We start from the raw sequence: 22529 nt of genomic DNA, 5'->3' as shown, positions 1-22529 counted from the left end.
TAGCAGATTTCTAGGAATTTGACTATTAATAGCAGACTTCGAAGAATTTGACTATTAACAGCAGATTTTTAGGAATTTGACTATTACTAGCAGATTTCTAAGAATTTGACTTTAAATAGCAGAATTCTAAGAATTTGACTATTAGTAGAGGATTTCAAGAATATGACTATTAATAACTGATTTCTACGAATTTTACTTTTAATAGCAGATTTCTAGGAATTTGACTATTAATAGCAGATTTCTAGGAGTTTGACTATTAATAGCAGATTTCTAGGAGTTTGACTATTAATAGCAAATTTCTAGAAATGTGACTTTAAATAGCAGATATCTAAGAATTTTACTATTAATAGCAGATTTCTAGGAATTTGACTATTAATAGCAGATTTCTAGGAATTTGACTATTAATAGCAGATTTATAAGAATTTGACTTTAAATAGCAGAATTCTAAGAATCTGACTATTAGTAGAGGATTTCAAGAATTTGACTATTAATAACTGATTTCTAGGAATTTTACTTTTAATAGCAGATTTCTAGGAATTTGACTATTAATAGCAGATTTCTAGGAGTTTGACTATTAATAGCAGATTTCTAAGAATTTGACTATTAATAGCAGATTTCTAGAAATGTGACTTTAAATAGCAGATATCTAAGAATTTTACTATTAATAGCAGATTTCTAGGAATTTGACTATTAATAGCAGATTTCTAGGAATTTGACTATTAATAGCAGATTTATAAGAATTTGACTTTAAATAGCAGAATTCTAAGAATCTGACTATTAGTAGAGGATTTCAAGAATTTGACTATTAATAACTGATTTCTAGGAATTTTACTTTTAATAGCAGATTTCTAGGAATTTGACTATTAATAGCAGATTTCTAAGAATTTGACTTTAAATAGCAGAATTCTAAGAATCTGACTATTAGTAGAGGATTTCAAGAATTTGACTATTAATAACTGATTTCTAGGAATTTTACTTTAAATAGCAGATTTCTAGGAATTTGACTATTAATAGCAGACTTCGAAGAATTTGACTATTAATAGCAGATTTTTAGGAATTTGACTATTACTAGCAGATTTCTAAGAATTTGACTTTAAATAGCTGAATTCTAAGAATTTGACTATTAGTAGACTTTAATAGCAGATTTCTAAGAATTTGACTATTAATATCAGATTTCTAGGAATGTGACTTTAAATAGCAGATTTCTAGGAATTTGACTATTAATAGCAGATTTCTAAGAATTTGACTTTAAATAGCAGATTTTTAGGAATTTGACTATTAATAGCAGATTTCTAGGAATTTGATTATTAATAGCAGATTTCTAGGAATTTGACTATTAATAGCAGACTTCTAAGAATTTGACTATTAATAGCAGATTTTTAGGAATTTGACTTTAAATATCAGAATTCTAAGAATTTGACTATTAGTAGAGGATTGCAAGAATTTGACTATTAATAAGAGATTTCTAGGAATTTGACTTTCAATAGCAGATTTCTAGGAATTTGACTTTTAATATCAGGCTTCTAAGAATTTTACTATAATAGCAGATTTCAATAAATTGATATTAATAGCAGATTTCTAAGAATTTGACTTCAAAAAGTAAATTTAAAAGAAATTTTTGAGAAATTAAAATAGAAAAATTTCTGAGAAATTTGCTATAAAATAGAAAATTTTCTATAACAAGAAGCTTGGTATTGGCCCGATTTGTTAGCTAATCGAACACAACATTGTGTAAACTTTCCTAAGGGGTCGGTCTTTCCATTTTATAATTATTATTTTTATTTTCTTACTGTTAGCCTAGAAATATGCCAACCAAAATGCAAATTTTTGTACAAATAATTACAACTAGATTGTAACTGTAAGCAACCAGCAACAACCAACCAACAACGACAGTAATAATACTCGTAACAAATAAAACAACAAGAAAAACACACACAAAGAACAAAAAACAGTAACAACAACCCTCAAGACAGCAGCAATAATAACAATGACACTTCATCAGTGTCACTCAATCTTGAGTCTCATAAAATTTCTACTACAGCATACATTTAGGAGCAGTGAACAAAATAACAACCTACAAAACAACTGTGAAAATGGTTGCATAGAAAAACCCTAACAAAACCAGATGTTTGCTATTAACAAAAGCGACTTGAGAGAACAGAAAAAACAACAACTTAAATGGGAGGCAAACAAACAAAAAAAAAAAAAAGCTAAATAAATATAGAAAAATGCTAAAACTAGTAGATACCACTCAAAGTCAACAACAATCTATTTTGTTTTCTATACAGAGACAACACATATGTACATAAATACAATATGCATTCATATGAAGAATAAAATAAATGAAAATGCTGTATGACTCTTAGTTGAGGAATTTGATTGTTATCAGGCTTGATTTGGTAGGCTGATGACATAAAAACGCACTGATACATACAGCCTTAGAGTATGCAATAATATTAAAACAATGAATAATATTATGACGTGGTATGAACATGCATACATACATACATGAATGTGCTAGCACTTATCTTAGCTAGTCTACATTTAGGCTTGTTTAGAAAAGCAAATATAATATGAAAATTTAAATGCATACGAAAGTGGGTGGTTGTGAATTCATTGAAACAGAAAAACCCGCTTGCAGGTGAACAAAAAAGTAACCTTGATTTAAAGTGATTTTGTTTTTGGTTCTATTTTATTATTATTTTTTTCTTCTTGTTTTTTATACAACGGATGTTAATATTTGCATATGTAAGCAAGAATTTTATGCAAAAATAAAAAAACGAACTGAAAAAAAACTGTAAGGAGCTTAGAATATGAAAATAATGATAAAAAAAAGTAAAATGCATTTAAATTGTTGAAGAAGAAAACCCCATATACATTTATACAGCAGGTGACTGGTTATTGCATCGGCTCCACCTATAACCCAGCTAACATTAATTTGTGGTAAGAAAAAGACAGTGGTCGTGAAATCAAAAAAAACCTCTTGAACAGTAAGCCAACCGAGGCCCATAAAAAAAGTGCATGAATTTGGGCAAAACTGGGAGACATGGGTCTTTTTTTTTTGGTCTTTTATCACGTAGTGGTGTCCGTATATGGTTATTATTTTTTTTTACTTCTAGAGCAGTGCTCGGCATTAAGATTTAAGTGCTAAAATTCTTTACATTTATATCCCTCTTATAAATATTCTCCTTCAAGCCACTGTGCTCGGTTTGTCCTTAAATAAGTTGAGTGGAAAGAGAAGAGGTTAGTTTAGATTGTGTTGAATTGCTACGCTTCCTTGCATGCGTACGTCGTACATATGCATTCACATTCAGCAAAGTGTTCATGCCAAAACAGGCGACATCATGACTAACTTTACAACTGTATGACCAAATACAAAAATTAGAAGATGTAGAAGAAAAAAAACAAAATAAATGTGTTTTGCATTGCGACACAACAACAACAACATTGCAACACAACTACAACAATATAAGGCAACAACAACACAGTAAGTGAATGAGTGAGGATTGTATCTAAGCATCTTTGAATCTGTAAACAAAATGTAGTTTTAGGTACGTGGTGTTTATCTTGTCGAGCAAAGAAAGATTAAAATAAAGAGAGCAAGAGAATGGGGGCAAACAAAAAAAAAATAGGAAAAAGAAACCAAGCCAAAGCTTAAAATCAGTGCCAGGAAGTGATTATGTAAAAATCCTTCTTCTTCATTTTCACCATCTCCCTGAGAGGAAAAAACGACACTTCTTACTGCAGCACAAAAAAAAGGGGGAGATACTTTTATTACAGCATCTAGTTTGTTTTTCTTTTTTTTCATTAAACAGCCAGTACAAGTGGGTGTTTGAGATTTTTCTTTCTTTAGCAGTGCCCAGCTCTAGTTTAACAATAAGAAATTTATTTTATTACAATACTTGCACTTGCAGCAAGAAACCAAATAGACTTGCATTTAAATTTAATTTCATTTAACAAGAGGAAGTAACGTTGCAAAGAAAACCAACAAAATAAAGAATAATTATTCTTATTTTTAGCTCAGGCTATTTTGTGAAATGCAATTAACTGGTAATAGGGCCGGGCCTTAAAACAATGCCACAGAAATTTATTGTTTAAAAATAAATAAAACTGTATTTAAAATCAATTTTGTTGATTTGCAAAACAAAAATACAGAAATTGAAAACAAATCATATTCAAAATTAGGTTAGCAAGCAAATCATTGTGGTCATATTTGTTTGTTTGTGAACGTGTTTGGTTAATGGAAATGAAACACAACAGCGCCACATTTATTATGGCAAAAATAATTTTTCACCCTCACTTGAGATTATTTCAAAATTTCTTTTTTTTCATAACAAAATTCATAACAAAACCAACAACGCCCTCATCAGCACATTTATTACCAACTGCAAAACCACCAGCCAGCCAGCCAAACGACCATTCAAACCCATCAACCCAACACTTGACGAATATTTCGTACATCTTCAATTCCATTGAATTGAATTGAAATGAATTCAATTGATTCGTTTCATTTAATTTGTATAATTTGTTTTGAAAACTGAAATTTCTTTTCTTAAACATGCATAAATCAATAGCCATATAATAAGTTTTCAATTTGTTAAAATTGCATTTTTGCTAAATGTTGCTTAAACTGTCCGAGCAATAATTAAACAGAAAAATTCTCCCCAACATCATCATGATTTATTAAAATACAAAAAAAAAATACAACAACAAAATATAGCAATTTCTTTTTTTCTACAAAAGTTGAAATTATATTTAGCATGTTTGTTTTTCTTTACAAATTCCAATAATAAATTTTGTTTTATTGCTGTGAAAAAAATAAAAAAAAAAATTGGCAAATATTTGATGTTTTGTTATGCAAGTAATGTTAGCAGACAATGAAAAGAAAATATTCATTTGAAATTTGATCAAATTTACCATGAAGAAAATAATAATGATGTGAATTTGTATGCTTTTTTATATTTTACTTTACAAGCCTGAAAATAGGCAACGAATATTTGAATAGTAGTTATTAAACATACGATCGTATCTTTATGTGTGCTTTTTTTTGATATTTTGCAATATGTTTGGTTAATATCTGCATGAGATTTAAACCAATTTCTAGTCATTTGCAAAATAGTTAATTTACAATTTGTGTTTTTCACCAACTGACTATTTTATTTACTACAGGGGAATTACTTCCTATTTATGCAGGTGCCTGCAAGGGCGAATTCAGGCAAATTGAAGCGAATTTTTTTTACATGTGCTGCCTGTTTCTCTAAATGCGAACGTATTTTATATTGAAAACATCAAAAAAAAATAAAATTTATTTAGACGTTAGACGTTCACATGACTGAGAATTTAGTGCTAATGACAAACTCCATTTACAGAAAATATAATAAATTCGCTACAATTAGCCAGAATTCGCCTTTGCAGTCAGTTGCATGAATTCGCCTTCTAATAATGCTGTGAATGGTGACGACCACCTATAAATTCTATAGTATTTGCACCGATATTCAAGAATTAATTTAGCAAGATTGTCAAATGACAATCTTAAAGTTATAGGCATTTCAAAATTGACATTTTAAAATTTGGTCCGCTTTTTTAATAATATGGGTCGTACTTTTTGACCGAACAAACTCGAATTAATTAAACATACAAACGATTTTAGAGCAATATCAATTATGGATCCAAAAATAGTTGATTTTCAATTTAAATATTCAAAAAATAGTTGATTTTTGCTGTTTTTTGGGCGAAAAGGTGACTTATTTTTTTTAATTAAAAAAAAAAAACTTTCTTTAAGAACATATAACAATTTTATGTTTATCTGAAAGATATCTTTACGGGGAACATTTTGATATAAAAAACATGTCCTATTCTTCGAATTTTAAAAATTCAACTTTGGGCCACATGTTCTAAAATCCCAAAGTTCGGATCAGAAAACAAAAAGCAGCTTTGGAAACCTTGATGTGTTCCCTAATTATCGCCAAAGTATTTTCCCAGCCCCAAACGAAATGTGCACCCAATATGCAAAATTGTAAAAAATACCATTTTTGGGATTTTCGCTCTAATTTTTAGGAATTGCGGGATTGCCTTTGACCTTTCGACAAGTTTTTTTATACCTTGTTATTTAGAATTACAAACTTAAAAAACGTTGAAAATTTCATTGAGTTTCGTTAATAAATAAAGATTTTGTTACATACTACTAAAATTTATATAAAAATTTGAATAGGATTGCAAATATTAGGAACAATGTGACAATGTTTCTTAATGTGACTGAGTCAGAACTAGATATGCTAATCGGGACAGATTTTTGAAAATCCCGTGGATCTGGATTTGGTAAAGAATCCCGAAATCCCGACCCGGCTTCTCCCGCTAGCATTTACTAATGTTAGTTCTTCAGGTTTCTCGAACCCACATACGCCTGTTCTTATTTATTTGCAAATAAAATATCTAAATTTGAACTGCATACTTTAGGGAGCTTTTTTATTACTGTTGACTGGACTCAAAAAAATAAATTCCGAGTTTTACCCGGAATTTTTGATTTTTTTTCTTTACAAACCATCTCACGTGATGACATTACATACATGGACCATTTAATTTTTATATATATAGAAGATAGATGTTGTAGTGGAGTTGAGCTTAGCAACTATGCTGAACATCACTTTGCGATATTCGGACATGTAGAATGTCAAAATGTATAAAAAAAGGCACACAAAAATGACTATTTCCCCTACATATTTATTTATGAAAAACGGGATTTGGAAAACCCCGAAAATCCCGGGATTTAAAATTAAAAAATCCCGGGCTACGGAATTTAATAAATTCCGAAAACCACGGGATTTTCGGGAACGGGATTCCCCGTTTGGCATCTCTAGTGAGAACCAATGACTTGTGTACATCAAAATATTGATTCCCGATGAAGAATATGTAGAAATTCTAATCTGTTACATCTGAAAAGCCGGAAATATTTTTAGACCAACTTAAGATCAATTCGGAACAGTAAACCAGCCATCACTTTACTGATATTAGGAAAATCAACAAAGTTTGCTTCGAATAGGATTTTATTTTCATCCCCTTGATGTCTTGTCACGATCTTACACAACACCACCAAACAGCAATGCAATTTGTTAATAATTTTATGTTATTTAGCCTCCATTTCAATTGTCTTCCTTTAAATAAAACCTGTCAAATTGCCAGTATAACTGAGAGATGTTGGGAAAAGTTGCGTGATTATTTTACATATGTATAAAATTCCAAAAGGACAAACTTTTCAGCGTAGACATAAAGGTCGCAATATCTCTTAAAATAATCGCAATGAATAAAATAAACATTAGAAAAAAAAGAACAAACACATTTAGTACAACAATGGCAGGCATATCTTTTTGTTTTTTTTCCAGCAAACAAAAAGTTATGAAATTTTTTATAAAACAAATTGTTGTCACTAAACTTCTATTGTCAGGGAAAACTGGAAAAAAACAACCAAACAAACTTCAAATAAACGAAAAATGTGTAGTAAGTATTTACAACAAAGTAAAACCACATTATTTACTTGTGACAAAAGTCATGACCTCAAAGACAATACACAACAGCAAATAAACATATTTCGCATTCATAATGTATTTATTTATGATACAAACAAATATGGTTTGGAACACGACCAAGCCAGCCATCCAGCCAGCCATTCAGCCAAACAACCAACCAACCGCTGAAGTGAAGGAAGTAACAGAGAGTATCTAGGATACAACATGTTTTTTTTTTCTTTTTTTGTTGGTTGTTTTGTGTGTTACATCAGTATAAATGCGGCATATAATGGGGCTGATGTACATTTCCATTTTGCCATTTTTTTTTGTTCATTTTAGTTCTTGTTTTTACACGGTATTTTTTGTTATCTATCAACATTCATATGAGTGAAAACAAAAATATGTTTTTTGGGAAACTTGTAACATTTTGTTAGGAAATACAATAAATGACAAAACAATGGAAACTTTTCCATAATATTCATGATCGAAAAAAAAGCTTAAGAATTTTTTTATTTTATTTAAAATACGGATTTATTTCAAATTTTTGGCTTTACAATATAAATTTATTCAAAGTATTGGACATTGTCAGCTATGACCTTTTCCCATCTGTCAGGCTACATATTGATTCCGAGCCAAAAGATGTGCAAATATCTTTTGAGGCCAAGAACGAATCAAGCCAATTTCGGATACTCTGTTCTGAAGTGAAGCGTATCCCAGAGAGAACGTTCTGCATCGATCGAAACAAATAATATAGACGGGACAAGGTGTGGACTATAAAGCGGGTGAGGCAAAACTTCCCAACCACTTCTTTCTACATAGTTTTTAACAGGTATTGCAACATGTCGCCGAACGTTGTCATGGTGGAATATTACTGTTTAATGTCTGGCCATTAGAGTGTCCAAAACCGAAAAAGTGTGTTTTTCAAAAAACCGGTTTCGATTATTGTCTTTTAAAAAACCGGTTTCGTTTTTGTCTTCAAAAAACCCGGTTAACCGGTTTATATTAAATTTTTATTTAATGAAAATTTAGCATGTTTGAATTTTTAAGCAATTATTTTATATCTTTTACAAAATGTTGTCAATGCTACAATTTTCTATAAAATAAATCAATATTTTTCAAAATGATATCAAAATTTTTCATAAATATGTTTGAATGAGCTTTAGAAAATATATTTCATTAAAACCGGTTAACTGTCTTACAAAAACCGGTTTGTCAAAAAACCGAAAAGTTAAAAAAACCGAAACCGGTGGAGTTTACAAAGATGAAAAAACCGGTTTTCGGTTATGGATACTCTACTGGCCGTTTTTCGGCCAATGCTCGCTTAAAACGAATCAGTTGTGTTCGGTACAGCTTCCTTTTGATGGTCTGGCCAGATTTCAGCACCTTATAATAGATATGACCCTTTTGCTCCCACCAAATACAGAGTATTACCTTGGCGGCATGGCTTTGGTGCCAATTCGGCTGGTTGGTCGGGCTTCACGTAAGATCTCTTACGCTTCGGGTTATCGTAATGGATCTAATTTTCATCGCAAATAATGATTCGGTGCAAAAATGAATTTCTTTTCATCATTTCGGACATGTAAGATCATATTACAAAGTATCGAGGCTTCAATGCGTATGGTACGCAATTTGCCTGCTTTTGGATGAATTCTGCTGCTCGCAAACGTTTTGAAATTACAGCTTGAGTAGCTTCCAATGATTTTGCAAGCTCTTGTTGAGTTTTACAACAATCATCATGGAGTAACGCATCCAATTCTTGGTCTGTTTTGGCTGGCATAACCACCTCTCGCACGTTGTAACCAATGGAACTCATTCACCATAAGTTTTGGTGAGCAATCGGAGTGCTTCAGCGGCTCTATTTTTCATTTTTGCGAAACTTATAAACGACTGTATTATTGCAAAATTGGAGTGAGACCAATCCATAGCAGACCTTACAGACTCCAATACATCCAGAAAAATGCACCGTTAGGTGCCCTTTACACGCTGGTGGCATCATCGGACCTAATGCCGGAGCTCGAGTTACGGTCAATGAAGATCGTTACCGCACCACGATCAATGATTTTTTGTTTGAGAATATGGGCATTGATCAGAGCGTGATGTTGTTTCAACAGTATGGTATGGCGCTACGTGGTATACGGCGACCGCAACCATCGATTTATTGAAATCTAAATTTAGCGATAAATTCATGTCGAGAAATGGACCTGTCAATTGGCCTACAAGGTCGTGCGATATGACAACTCTCGATTATTTCCAGTGGAGCTGCGTGAAGTCACTGGATTATGCTGATAAACCAGTAACAATTGCCGCATTGGAGATCAACATTGTTCCTGTTATTCGTGACATACGGACATCAATGTTCGAAAAAGTGGCCCAAAATTGGAAGTCCAGAATGCGCTTCGATAAGAATAGCCAGGGAGGCCATTTACCCGGAATCATTTGCAAATGTTAATGTCATGTATTGATCTTTCGATTAATACATTTTGTTTGATTAAAATTTACTCTTTTTTGTTATTTTTTACAATTTGAAATTCTATTGAAAGTTTTAACTTAAACGATTAAAACTTAATTTAAATAAATTTGAATAGAAAACCTGGGAAATTTTAATTTATCTTAAAAATATTCATATAAATTTGGTAAAAGCTCATGTTTTAGAAAACTTAAATATTTTAAACCGAAAAAGTTTTCCAGTGTATTGTCAGTCACTGTATTTTGTGCTTCTGTTTTTCCTTGCTGTATATTCTTTAACCAATAACGTGCAGAAAACAAGCAAAAAAAATTCCCATAAATAACATGTGTTACAAAAACAGAACGACAGGAAAGATATCGCCTGAAAACGAGACAACACAGCTCGCTTGTCTTTAAATAAGTAGTTTTTTGGTTCATTTCCTTTTTTGTGGCCATAATTTAGAGGCAAAATTTATTGATTTTAAGGTTTAAGTGTTTGGAATTGAAATTTTAAGATGTTTAAAACTCCATATGACACATATTACTAGTGTTTTTTGTTTAAATATTATTGCTTTGTACCTAAAACAATAAAACTCCTTCGTAGCAAGACAATTTTCTGTTAAGAGTCATTGAGTGCTAAAACGGAATTTTTACACCGGAAGTATAAAATATAAATGTTGAAGAGAGAGAGAGAAAGAGAGAAAGGAGAAAAACAGCATAAAAACATCAAATAAAATAAAACTGCTGCTACCATAAAGAAAAATCATCGAATTCCGGTTGTAATGCAGACATAAAAAACTTAAATGCGCTGACTTTTTTCACAACTCATTCAATATGAGCCAAGTTTTACTAAAGTAACATTTTGCAGACATAAAAAATGGCTGCTCTTTCAGTTTATACGTTTCTACAATATGAGCCAAGTGTTACTGAAGTAACATTTTGTTTTTATAGACCCAACACATTGGCACAATGGGTTAGAATTGGCATATGTTTGGAAAAAAATAAAAATATGTATTGTAAATCAACAAAAATGTTTTTTTGTTCTTTTTTGCCGCATTATCTCAAAATTATAGTAAAGAAAAGTTTATACCAGTCCTTTCAATATATTGCTAAAAAATTAAAAGTTTTTCTTTAAATTGGTTCTTCCAGCATTTTTTAAATAGCAAAAACTACATGTATTTAAATCAAAAGTTTAAGAAATAAAAAATTATGATTCTTCAAGCCTAACTCCTAATCAAATTAAAAGTTCTGTTCCGAAATAACATTCTATGTAACAACTCAGTTTATCAAAAAAATGGTCCTTCGTACCAGCAAACAACATTTTTAGAACAAAATGTACAACATTTTTGTTTATTACACTGGCAGCATATGAGTCCATTGTTAGGACTTACTTACAACACCCACTCTCCCATCACATAGCACTTAAATATTTTATTGTACACCATAATAACCCGCATTTAAGAGCAGAAAAAAACAACAAAATAAAAGTAACATAATCCCAACATATGACAAAAAACACTGCTCATTTACAAGTATGAAAAAGAAAAACCGGCAGCAAAAAATAAATTCAGGATAAAAGAGTTTCACGACACTTACCTCAACAGAAATTGTAAATAATGGCGCATGCACTGGCCCACTCTGTGATTCCAATTTATAAATCAGTCCATGACGCAGTTCATTTAACATGGCAACTGTATTTTTGGGCTGTGGTACACGCTCCTTACTGGTTCTGGTCTTCTTTTTGGGGGTGCCTGTTTGAAAATTCCAAATGAAAAGGTAAGAAAATTAAATTAAAATAAAATATGTAACGAACGTACAAGATATTATTATTAAATTGATGCATGATTAATTGTTTAAAGGGCAGTGATGTTCAAAATGTTAATGTTGTTTATTGTTAAAGCGATTTGTAGTAAGTAAGAGCAAATGTATGATAGAGCAGGAGTGGAGAGGAAAATAGAAGACTTTTTGTGCAATAAAAGCGTTGATTTATGGCGATATGGAAAATCTATTTTCTATTTTGTACGTTAGAAGAATTCATTGACAATAAATTTAATCAAAATAGTGCGTGTTATGACACTGACTGTCACAATTAAAATGACAGTAAATGTAAGACCGTCAAAATGACAATGACAGTCATTGTGATCATAATCACAATGACTGTCAAAATTGTAACACTGTCATAATCATATAGAATGTTATAGTGGAAATGGCTGTCAAGATGACCGCATAATGAGACAACACCAACACTGTCAAAATGACAGTGACTGTCAAAATGACACAACTGTCATAGTGACTGTCAAAATGACACAACTGTCATAATGACAGTGACTGTGAAAGTTACACAACTGTCATAATGACAGTGACTGTCAAAATTACACAACTTTCATAATGACAGTGACTTTCGAAATGACAGTTACTGTCAAAATGACACAACTGTCATAATGACAATGACTTTCGAAATGACAGTTACTGTCAAAATGACACAACTGTCATAATGACAGTGACTGTCAAAATGTCAGTGATTGTTAAAATGACAGTGACTGTCAAAATGACAGTGACTGTCAAAATGACACAACTGTCAAAATGACACAACTGTCAAAATGACACAACTGTCAAAATGACAGTGACTGTTAAAATGACACAACTGTCATGACAGTGACTGTCAAAATTACACAACTGTCATAATGACAGTGACTTTGGAAATGACAGTTACTGTCAAAATTACAGTGACTTTGGAAATGACAGTTACTGTCAAAATGACACAACTGTCATAATGACATTTACTGTAAAAATGACAGTGACTGTCAAAATGACACAACTGTCCCTATACTATACAGACTTGCAGGTTTTAGTCCGAAATAGCACAACATAATGAAATTTAAGCTCGAGTGCGATGTGCTGTAAAACCTGCAAACCTGACAAGTCATTCATAATAACAAGGACTATTATAATGTCAACAACTAACACAATGATTACAGCTGTCATAATGACAATGATCCCTTCTTTGGATTAGATCCGTAAGATTTTCACTTTCACTTTCAATTTTAAAATTTCCTTTATTCAGGATTTTTTTTTAATTAAAATTTCAAACAATTTGAAAGAAGTCCCGTGATATGATCTTTCAAAAAAGGTTCAAAAACGAAATGTTGCATTCTTTATTATTGCAAAATCCATTTTCAATGATTTATATGAAATTTATCAATCAAAATAAGTATTATAAAACAAACTAATTATAGCAATTATTTCTTACGTAACACATTTAACATTTTAGCATAACCAACAAAACGAAAAAAAAAAACAAAAAAAAAGGTTGATATTTAAAGACATACCTGAATACTTTGAACCCTCATAACGACGCTTTGAGGGTGATTTACGACTGTAACCATTCATATCGCCCGATGAAGATATTTTCATATTTTGAGGACTTTTCTCCTCAGATTCAGATGAATTTCTTACTGTTTGTGAGAGAAAAATAGAATTGTAGGTGTTTTTTTTCTGATTTTTGTTTTTTTTTTTAAGAGAAAATTAAAAGTATAGAAAAAGGGGTATATATAGTTTTTGAAATTAAACAGAAAAGTGGAATTTCAGATCTTTGTATGATTAGAAAAAAATCTTTTGTTTAATGTTAAAAATATGATTCTGGTGAAGTTTCTTTTTCTGTTTTTCGTTTTGCAAATAACTTACCTGAATACTTGGAACCTTCATAGCGGCGCTTTGAGGGGGATTTACGACTGTAGCCATTCATATCGACCGATGGAGTTAAAACGTTCTAAGAAAGATGAAATAAAAAAAATTATTTTTAAATTAGTAAAAGAAATTTTTACAAAAAACTTTTTTTTACTTTTTTTTACAATAAGTATAGGAAAAAAACACTTAAAACAACAACTAAACATTTATTTACAGAGAGTTATGTTTAAACACCAAGTTAGTAATTAGTTAATTTTATAGATTTTTACACCTTATTTATAATTTGTTGTAATTATTAAACATTTAATTTTTAATATTTTTTTATTTTTAATTAGTTGTATTTTTTTTTGTAACATATTCATTAAAATTTACAACATTTACCATACAGACACACAACATTGTTAATTGGATTTTGTTTGTATCTCTCACATACTTTCAGGCTGCATACAAATACATTTAAAGCACATTTTATAAACAAATACATACTTAAACATTTAAAGGATATAATAGAAGGAGAGAGCGGAAGGGTAAGTGAAAGTAGTGTCAGTTTGAGATAGCTAGTGTATAATTACAATATATTTTTTAATGAATATTTAATAAAACGGTTGGATTAAATAACACCTACTTTTAAAATATAATTACAAGCAAATTATTATGTACATAATATGAAATTATAATATTCGTAACAAAATTGTTATACATATAATAAAATAAATTGATTAACAGGACTAAATATAAATTCAAAAAGAAAGTTTTTTTTTCAGATTTTGTCAATATATTTTATTAAGATAAAATTTTGAATTTAATTTTAATGATAACAAGAATTTAAAAAGATAACAAGTCAAAAATTGTTCGAACATTTTTTTAATTTTTAAAAATATCCTCGATCACTTCATGTGCCAGGCCTCATGTTAAGAGAAATTAAAACAAAATATTTACTCGTTTGGGAACATTTTTTAATGCAAGACTACTCTTTCCTGAGATTCATACAACTTTTGATATGAATTTTTGCCTAACAAAATTAACATTTACCCAACCCTTTTTGCTGCCAAAAAGAGCAAAGTTTTGTTTATACATTTTCAAAACTACAATTTCAAACTTTTTACAATTTTGTTAAACGAATTCGAAAATTTTAAGAAATTTTCTCTGGCATTTTATTAAGGATATATACGAGAATAAAAGCCAAAAATATTAAGGTTAATTCCTTTCATAATTTTGCCTTACCGACAATTTGAACTTTAAGGATTTCGGGAAAAACAAAATTTTCAGCAATAATTCATTATTTTATACTAATGTTCAGTTTTTATAAAGCAAATCTTCAAATTATTACTCAATTCCATATATGCTAGAGATTTTATAGAAATTATGAAAAATTGACTCTAAATATAGCTAATTTTGAAAAAATTCCTTAACATTTTTTTAAAAAAATGTGTAGCTTTTATTTTGAAACATTTGTACAATATAAATTTATTCAAAGTATTGACCATTGTTAGCCATAGCCTTTTCCCATCATTCTGGCAAAATATTGATTCCGAGCCAAAAGAAAAATTCCCAACCACTTCATTCTAAATACTTTTTAACAGGTATTGGAAATAAATCTGGCATTTCTAAACAGCTGGCACGTGTTTAAAAATGTTACATGTCGAAGGTACCCTACTTTGAGCCCAAATAGAGCCGCCCCTGGAGCCTTTATAAGATCCATTTTAATAACATAAACTCGAATACTCCTTGTTTACCATTTAGAAATGCCAGATTAATTTCCAAAACATTTTGATTCTGCTCCACTGTGCGTTGTCATGATGGAATATAACGGTTTCATGTCTGGCCGCATAGTCTTCGCTTCAATCAAATCACGGGTTCCCTGTGATGGTCTGTTCAGTAGCTCTTAATAGGTAGGACCGTTTTGCTTCCACCAAATACGGAGCATTATTTTGGCGAGATGGATATTTGGCTTTAGGATGGTTGGCCGGGCTTTTTATTTATTTCTTTTTTATAGCGTTCAAGCATCATTTCGGACATGCAAAATCTTTCAAGGTCTCTCGGCTTCAATTCGTATGGTTGTTGTTGTTGTGGCAGCAGTATTTGCTGCCTTGAAATTGCTGCTTGAGTAGCTCACAATGATTTTGCAATCTCTTGTTGAGTTTTACAACAATCTTCAAGGTGCAATGCCTCCAATTCTTGGTTCTTCCGTATCAAAATCACCACATCTGAGCCGCACAAACCATCTATCGCACGTTGAAACCGATGGAACATATTCACCATAAGCTTTGGTGAGCAATCGGTGTGAAAAAGTGACGCTGAACACTTTTTCTCTAATTAAAGAAGTAAAGCAAAACTTCCCGCATATTACGCTTTGTTGGTGCAAAATTTGACATTTTCGAAGCAAAAAACAACTTTTCTGTTTGCCCTATAATGTTCAATAACCCTACAAAATGACAATTAAGTTATTAAAAACAAAAACCGCCTTTAAAAGATCCGCCATCGATTGTAAATCCCGCATTTTTAATAAAATTTTGGTAAATTTTCCTATATAAAAAACTAATTATGAGAAAATTTCTTATTTAATAACAAATGTAAAGATTATATTAAAATTCTTGCTCCAAATCAAACATTAAATTTAAAATCTCCGACTATAATTCACTACGAGAGAGTGAGTAATGACGGCAAACCCAATTTATTATACCAACTTGTAGTTGAAATAAAACAAAGTATACTTTAAGGCACTCTAGCATTTACATTACTTAACAGTTTTCGGGTGAAAGTATGTTGTAAGTGTTTAAACACTTTCGTGTTGAAATTTAAGTTTTATTTTTAATTTTCTGTTCTACAACATAAATTTCCAGAAATTCATGGAAAAAAAACAAAATACTAAGAGGGGGTTAAAATCATTAAGTTTTGACATTTGGCTGGCAACACTCCACCACTACCACACATTATTGTAGTTGCAACATCACAGTTAAGGTAAAATAATGGTTGAAAACTCATTTCCACATTATTAAAGTTGTTTTCTAAAGCTACAACATTTACATTTCTTTAAATTAAATGTTTTACTAGTTTTGTAAAAGCAGCAAACAGAGGGGGGCATGAACAGGAAGGTAGGTTTGCTTTTATAGTTTTATAACAAAACAATATTTAGACAGAGTTCTGGCAATAGTACCAGTAGCAACACCAGTCAAAATTTAAGGACAAGGAAAAAAAAAAGAAAGAAAAACTCATTATTATGTATGAGCTGAGTGTGTGGCAAAGGCTGCTGACGGGGTTCATTATGATGTTGTGCTTGCTGGCTGGCTGGTTGTTGGTGGCGCTGGTGCGACTTCTAACTAAACAAACTTTAATAATTCTGTTCTCAGCTAAACTGCAAGAAAAAAAATTTATGTTTTCCGCCAGCAATTTTTCTACAACATGCATGTATGTAGTTACTAGTTGTACTAGCAAGTTTTGTACTACAACTTGCTATAAAACAAAACCCATTTACTCCTGGCTCTCTGGCTGTTATACCGGCACATTTGTTATACACTAAAATGTCTATGCTTCATTTAAGTATTAGTATGTATGTATAAGTGTGTGTGTGTGTAGGTTGCTTTATGTATTTGTGTGGAAATGGAGCTTAAAACGTTTTTACACTTGAGCAAAAATGCAAAAATTATGCAAACGGCACAAAAATACAATTGTGGTGTAAATAAAGCAACATTTAATTTAGAACAACATAAATTTTTATTTAAATACAGCACAAAACAAAACAGAAACAGCAACAAAACTATAAACTAAAACTAGAAACAGCAACAACAATAACAATAAATAAAACCTAAAGCAGCATTTACAATAATAAACAAATGAGGTTGTTTGTAGTTAGTTGCAGCAACAAAAGATACAAAAAAAAACCTAAAATAAGAAAAACTTGTAGCCTACTTTAAGGGTGCTTTAGTTTTAAATAGAAACTAAACAAAATCTATTTGTATAAAACAAAAAACATAAAAACAAATATTTAAATTAAGGCTGCATTGTCTAATTAATAAACACTTTGTTAGGGAAACACAAAAACTAAAGTATAACTTTAGGCGCTTTATTTAGAGAGAGAGAAACAGCTTAAATGCATTTTTATTTATAGTTTTATCTCTGTTTTTTTCTTTTTTCAATAGAAATTATGTAGTTATTTTGTAGTTGGTTTGCCAAACAACAATTTATTTTTTTTATCTTGCCAAAGATTTGATTTTAATTACAGTTTTTTAATAATTTAGTCTATCCACCCTTTGGCTAGAAAAATGCTAAATTGTGTTAAAAAAAATAAATTTGTTGTCTAAATTTAATTTGTATTTGCAGCTTAACTATGCTTTACTGACGTTTATTTGCAATCAGACCTTAAAAGTGCCACAAAATTCTTTGAATATTTGAAAAATTACATTAAAGCTCTACCTACACATTTGCTGCCAACTCAATGAAAATAGAAAAAACACTGTGAAAACAAATGACAAAGTGAAACAATGTATAAAATGTATGTATCTATTGGAAATTACAATGCAGTAAACTGTCAGTCTATAGTAGAATATTATAAATATAAGTACATGCTTGGAAACAATGGCAAATACAAGGGTTTTATTATAAGTTGTTGGTTTTTAAATATAAAGGTCACACACAATAGCATTTAAATTGTTAAGTTGTTAAATGCAAAGTTTGTTGATTTCACAAAACTCTATCGACTATTAAGATGTTCACAACTATTAGCGATATTGTTTAAAATTGTCAAAAGAGAAACACATTGTAGATTGTGATTGAGCCGATCACTGCTGTACATAAATACTGAAAAAAGTCCCAAATTATATTTCACAATAACGAGGATTAAACATATCGCACTGGTTCCTCTAAAGACAGCTAACTCAAAATTTTTCAATTTTCCCTTTTCCAAGAAATCGATGTCATATCTACCCACTGTAAAAATTTTACATCATTTTCTCAACTCTTTCGACAAAAAATACAGATGTATCCGTCTTCAACTTTTTAAATTTATAAATCGCCTAAAAATAGGCAACATAAAAATTCCAATTTTTAAAGTTCCTTTTTTATTTTTTACTAAAAAAGCTTTCTAAGCTAGAATTTTGTTATAAATTTGAACTGTTTGATAAATTTCCTAAAAGTAGGCAATTTTTTTGCACTTTAATTATGTTCTGTGCAGTATCTACCCACTGTAAAAATTTTACATAATTTTCTCAACTCTTTCGACAATCCGTCTTCAACTTTTTAAATTAATAAACTACCTAAAAGGCAACATAAAAATTCAAATTTTTAAAGTTTTCTTTAGTTTTTACTAAAAAAAACATTTTAAGCTAGAATTTTGTTTTAAATTTTGTTTGATAAATTGCCTAAAAGTAGGCAATGTGCAGTATAGTTTCCCAATATTTTTATTTTTCTTTTTTTAAAATTTTTAATGTTTTTCGTTTTTTTTTCTTTATAATTTCTTTTTTTCTTTATAATTCCATTAATAATTTTATTTTTAAATCAAATCATTTCAAGTGTAACTTTAATTAATCTCATTTGTGTAATTTAACATAAAAATTATTGCATAACTTAAAGGGTTGCTGTATTTACCAAAGAAAAAAACCAAAACAATCTTTCAAAAATGTGTTGAAACGAGTGGAAAAGAAAAGAGAGCATGTTAAAAGAAGTAAAACTTTTTGGTAAATACTATAAATAATACACATTTATAGAAATCAAGTCATGTAACAAAAACTTTGTTAAATTTTATTTTTTTTTCTTAACCAATTTATCAAATTAAATTCCATACACGTACGAGTACTTGGAAATATTGTATAAAAACTTGGAAGGAAAAAAAAACACAACCATAATTTTGTTTAAAGAATTTTTATTTTACTTTTTCAAAACTCTTTCTTGGCTCTTAAAATATTTGTTTTGTATCCTAGCCGCTGCTTGCACTCCTCACATATGTACAACTGTCTCTCTGTTTGCCTTGCCCTATGAATGTGAGTGAGCTGTTGGGAAATGAGAAGTCGAGTGAAAAACAGGACTAAAATGTCTAAATACAATTTGAAATTGTGCCAAAAAGTAATGTTTATTTCAAATGTGCATGTAGTAAAAAAAAAGATACTTGGATCCTAAAATTTTGTGCAGTTGCCTATTCATATTGGCTCGTTATACAAAGACACAAAAGGACTGACTAAACCATTAGAATAATTGTTAAGAGTTTTTTTTTTTAATTTATTATTACTGTATTTTTTTCCTTATTTACATATTAAAATTTCTATATGGCCTAAATTGTTGAACAACTGATTTCTTATTACCTTGTATATATATCTTGGATTATTTGGATTTAAAGTTATTAAAGAAAATTTAAATTTTGTGGTTCTTTTAAAGAAATCATTTTATTATTCTTTTAATTTCATTGTAAAACTAAAATAATTGTATTTTTAAAACCCAGTTATTATTGTTTGGAAATATGTATAACGTTACCTAAAAGTATACTTTATGTTTTGTTTTATTAAATATACAAAGCTGTGTTCTCTGCTGTGTATTTTCTATTGATTTAGTTGAATATTTAAAGTTTTTTTTTTTAAATATTTATAAAACCTAAACTCGTTTATTTTCTTTTTTCTCTCTATTCAGTTGTTAAAGCCAAAAATAAAGAGAAAAACTTTTTTATTACTTTAATTCTTTTCTATTTACAAAATCTAAAACATATTTATAAGGGCGGCCAAGTGTATTGAAAAAAAAAAACAAAATATTTCATTAGCATAACGTAGAGCTGCAAGTAATATTAGTATTTTTGATAAGAAAAATATCATAGCATACTTTTAAGAGGATAACCAAAGGAAATAATGTACAAGCTAAAGAAAATAACTGCAGGATTGTGTGTTTTGCATAAAAAATTTCGATCTTTATTAAAAGTTAAAGAAAAAATTCTCTGGGGACCAGAATAATTATTGGATTAACCAAATTTTTTTAAATAAATATGTTTACAAAGAAAGAGGGATTAATTTTGTTTCGCATGAATATTTAAAATAAACTACTATAGAATAGAATTTAAAAAAAGAGTAGAAGTTTTGTAAGTGCTGTTTAGGGAATTGTTTAATTTTCATATTTTGTTGTATAATTTTATAATGAAACAAGTAAGAAAGTATGGTCGGTCAAGCCCGACCATATAATACCCTACACTAAGTAAAAGAGCAAACAAAATGTTTTTTTTTTAAATTTCAATAATTTATATTTTTGAGTGATTTTTGGAAGTGGGCCTTATATGGGGGCTATGACCAATTATGGACCGATCACCAAGAAATTAGGTCGTGTGATTTATGTCTATATTAAAGTTAACTATGTTGAATTTTGTGTGTTTACCAACATTTTTAAGCGATTTATGCACGTTAAAGTGATTTTCGGAAGCGGGTCTATATGGGAGCTATGACTAATTATGGACCGATCGTAACAAAATTTGGTGACATGAATTTTGTGTATATAAAACTTATTTGGAGAGGAATTTGTGGAGATACATATATAAATTAAACATTTATGACCGATAAAGTCCAATTTCGGGAGGACATTTGTATGGGGGCTAGGTGAAATAATGGACCGATTTCAGCCAGTTTCAATAGGCTTGGTCCTTGAGCCGAAAAAATAATATGTATCAAATTTCATCGAAATATCTTCAAAATTGCGACCTGTACTCTGCGCACAAGGTTTACATGGACAGCCAGCCAGCCGACCAGACGGACGGACGGACGGACGGACATCGCTTAATCGACTCAGAAAGTGATTCTAAGTCGATCGGTATACTTTAAGGTGGGTGTTAGACTAATATTTTTGGGCGTTACAAACATCTGCACAAACGCATAATACCCTCCCCACTATGGTGGTGTAGGGTATAAAAATATTTATATGAGGCAGTTGTCAGGAAAGTGGTATAAGTCAGGAAATTAAGCAAAGACAGTTATCACTATTCATTGTTAAATAAAATGCCCATACTTTCAGTAATTAACAATTTTAAATATAAATATGTAAACAGAATTAAAAAAATTATTAATTCTTTAAAAATTTATTGTTTTTAATTTTTTTTTGTTAATTTTTTAGTAAAAAATTTTTAATTTTATTTAATTTTTTTTTTTTGAATTTATTGGTGAATTTTATGATAAAAAAATTTATTTTTGTGAAAAAAAAATTCGGTTTAAAATTTTTCCGATTTTTTTTTTTTCGACCCATTGTATGTCCGATTTACTATGGCATTATATACGTCAGATGGACAAGGCTATATCGACTCCGCTACCTATAAAGATCCAGAATATATATACTTTGTGGGGTCGGGAATGAATCATAAAACATTAGGATTTCTTCTTGTTGATTTGAAATTTGGACTCTATAAATTTAAAAATGTTGGGACTACTTTAGAATCTTTAAATTAAGAAATGTTGCATACTTTTAAGATACATTTTTTAGCTAGAGGTGTTGCTTATATTATGGGGCCACCGGGTTTTCTAAAGATTGTCAGTATACATTTAGGATACATTTCCAGATACTTTGGAGAAAGTAGATGTCACCATGTTTGACCAATGTGCTCAACTACAACAGTCTACTAATAATAGTATGCCTTCATTGACAAACAAGATAAGAAATTCAGAGCTAAAATCAGCAAGGGCCTTAAATTTCAAAACTAAACACAATAAATCTCCTTTTATCTCAACTTTAAAAAAACTTATTTCCACTTATCCTTTAAAAATAGCTAATTTGTTGATTAATTGCATAATAATACAAACTTCAACAGAAAAAACAAAAGAAATATTTTAAAACATGCAAAAAAAAAATAATGAAAAATATCCTTCATAACACTTAATAACACCTCATTATTAAACATTAAAAACTTATTTAAAATAATGTGCAATAAGTAACGACTTCGCG

General features: G+C 29.9%; 1 protein-coding gene across 4 annotated transcripts in view; it reads right to left on the bottom strand.

Moving 5' to 3' along the window:
• Adar (Adenosine deaminase acting on RNA) overlaps positions 1-22529 on the bottom strand; it is a 186286-nt gene that overhangs the window by 100169 nt on the left and 63588 nt on the right. For 2 of the 4 annotated variants that reach the window (XM_065510013.1, XM_065510014.1), the window contains 3 exons: positions 13632-13716; positions 13277-13402; positions 11544-11698 (listed from right to left, as the gene is read on the bottom strand). In XM_065510013.1, the coding sequence (XP_065366085.1) occupies positions 11544-11698; positions 13277-13402; positions 13632-13716 (366 nt within the window). The remainder of the gene's footprint in view (positions 1-11543; positions 11699-13276; positions 13403-13631; positions 13717-22529) is intronic. The other 2 variants (XM_065510015.1, XM_065510016.1) reach the window with 1 other exon arrangement.

This window comes from Calliphora vicina, chromosome 4, assembly GCF_958450345.1.
Source record: "Calliphora vicina chromosome 4, idCalVici1.1, whole genome shotgun sequence".
Taxonomy (NCBI): Eukaryota; Metazoa; Arthropoda; class Insecta; order Diptera; family Calliphoridae; genus Calliphora; species Calliphora vicina.
The sequence above is the reverse complement of the archived record's forward strand: the minus strand, read 5'-3'. Positions and strand labels throughout refer to the sequence as shown.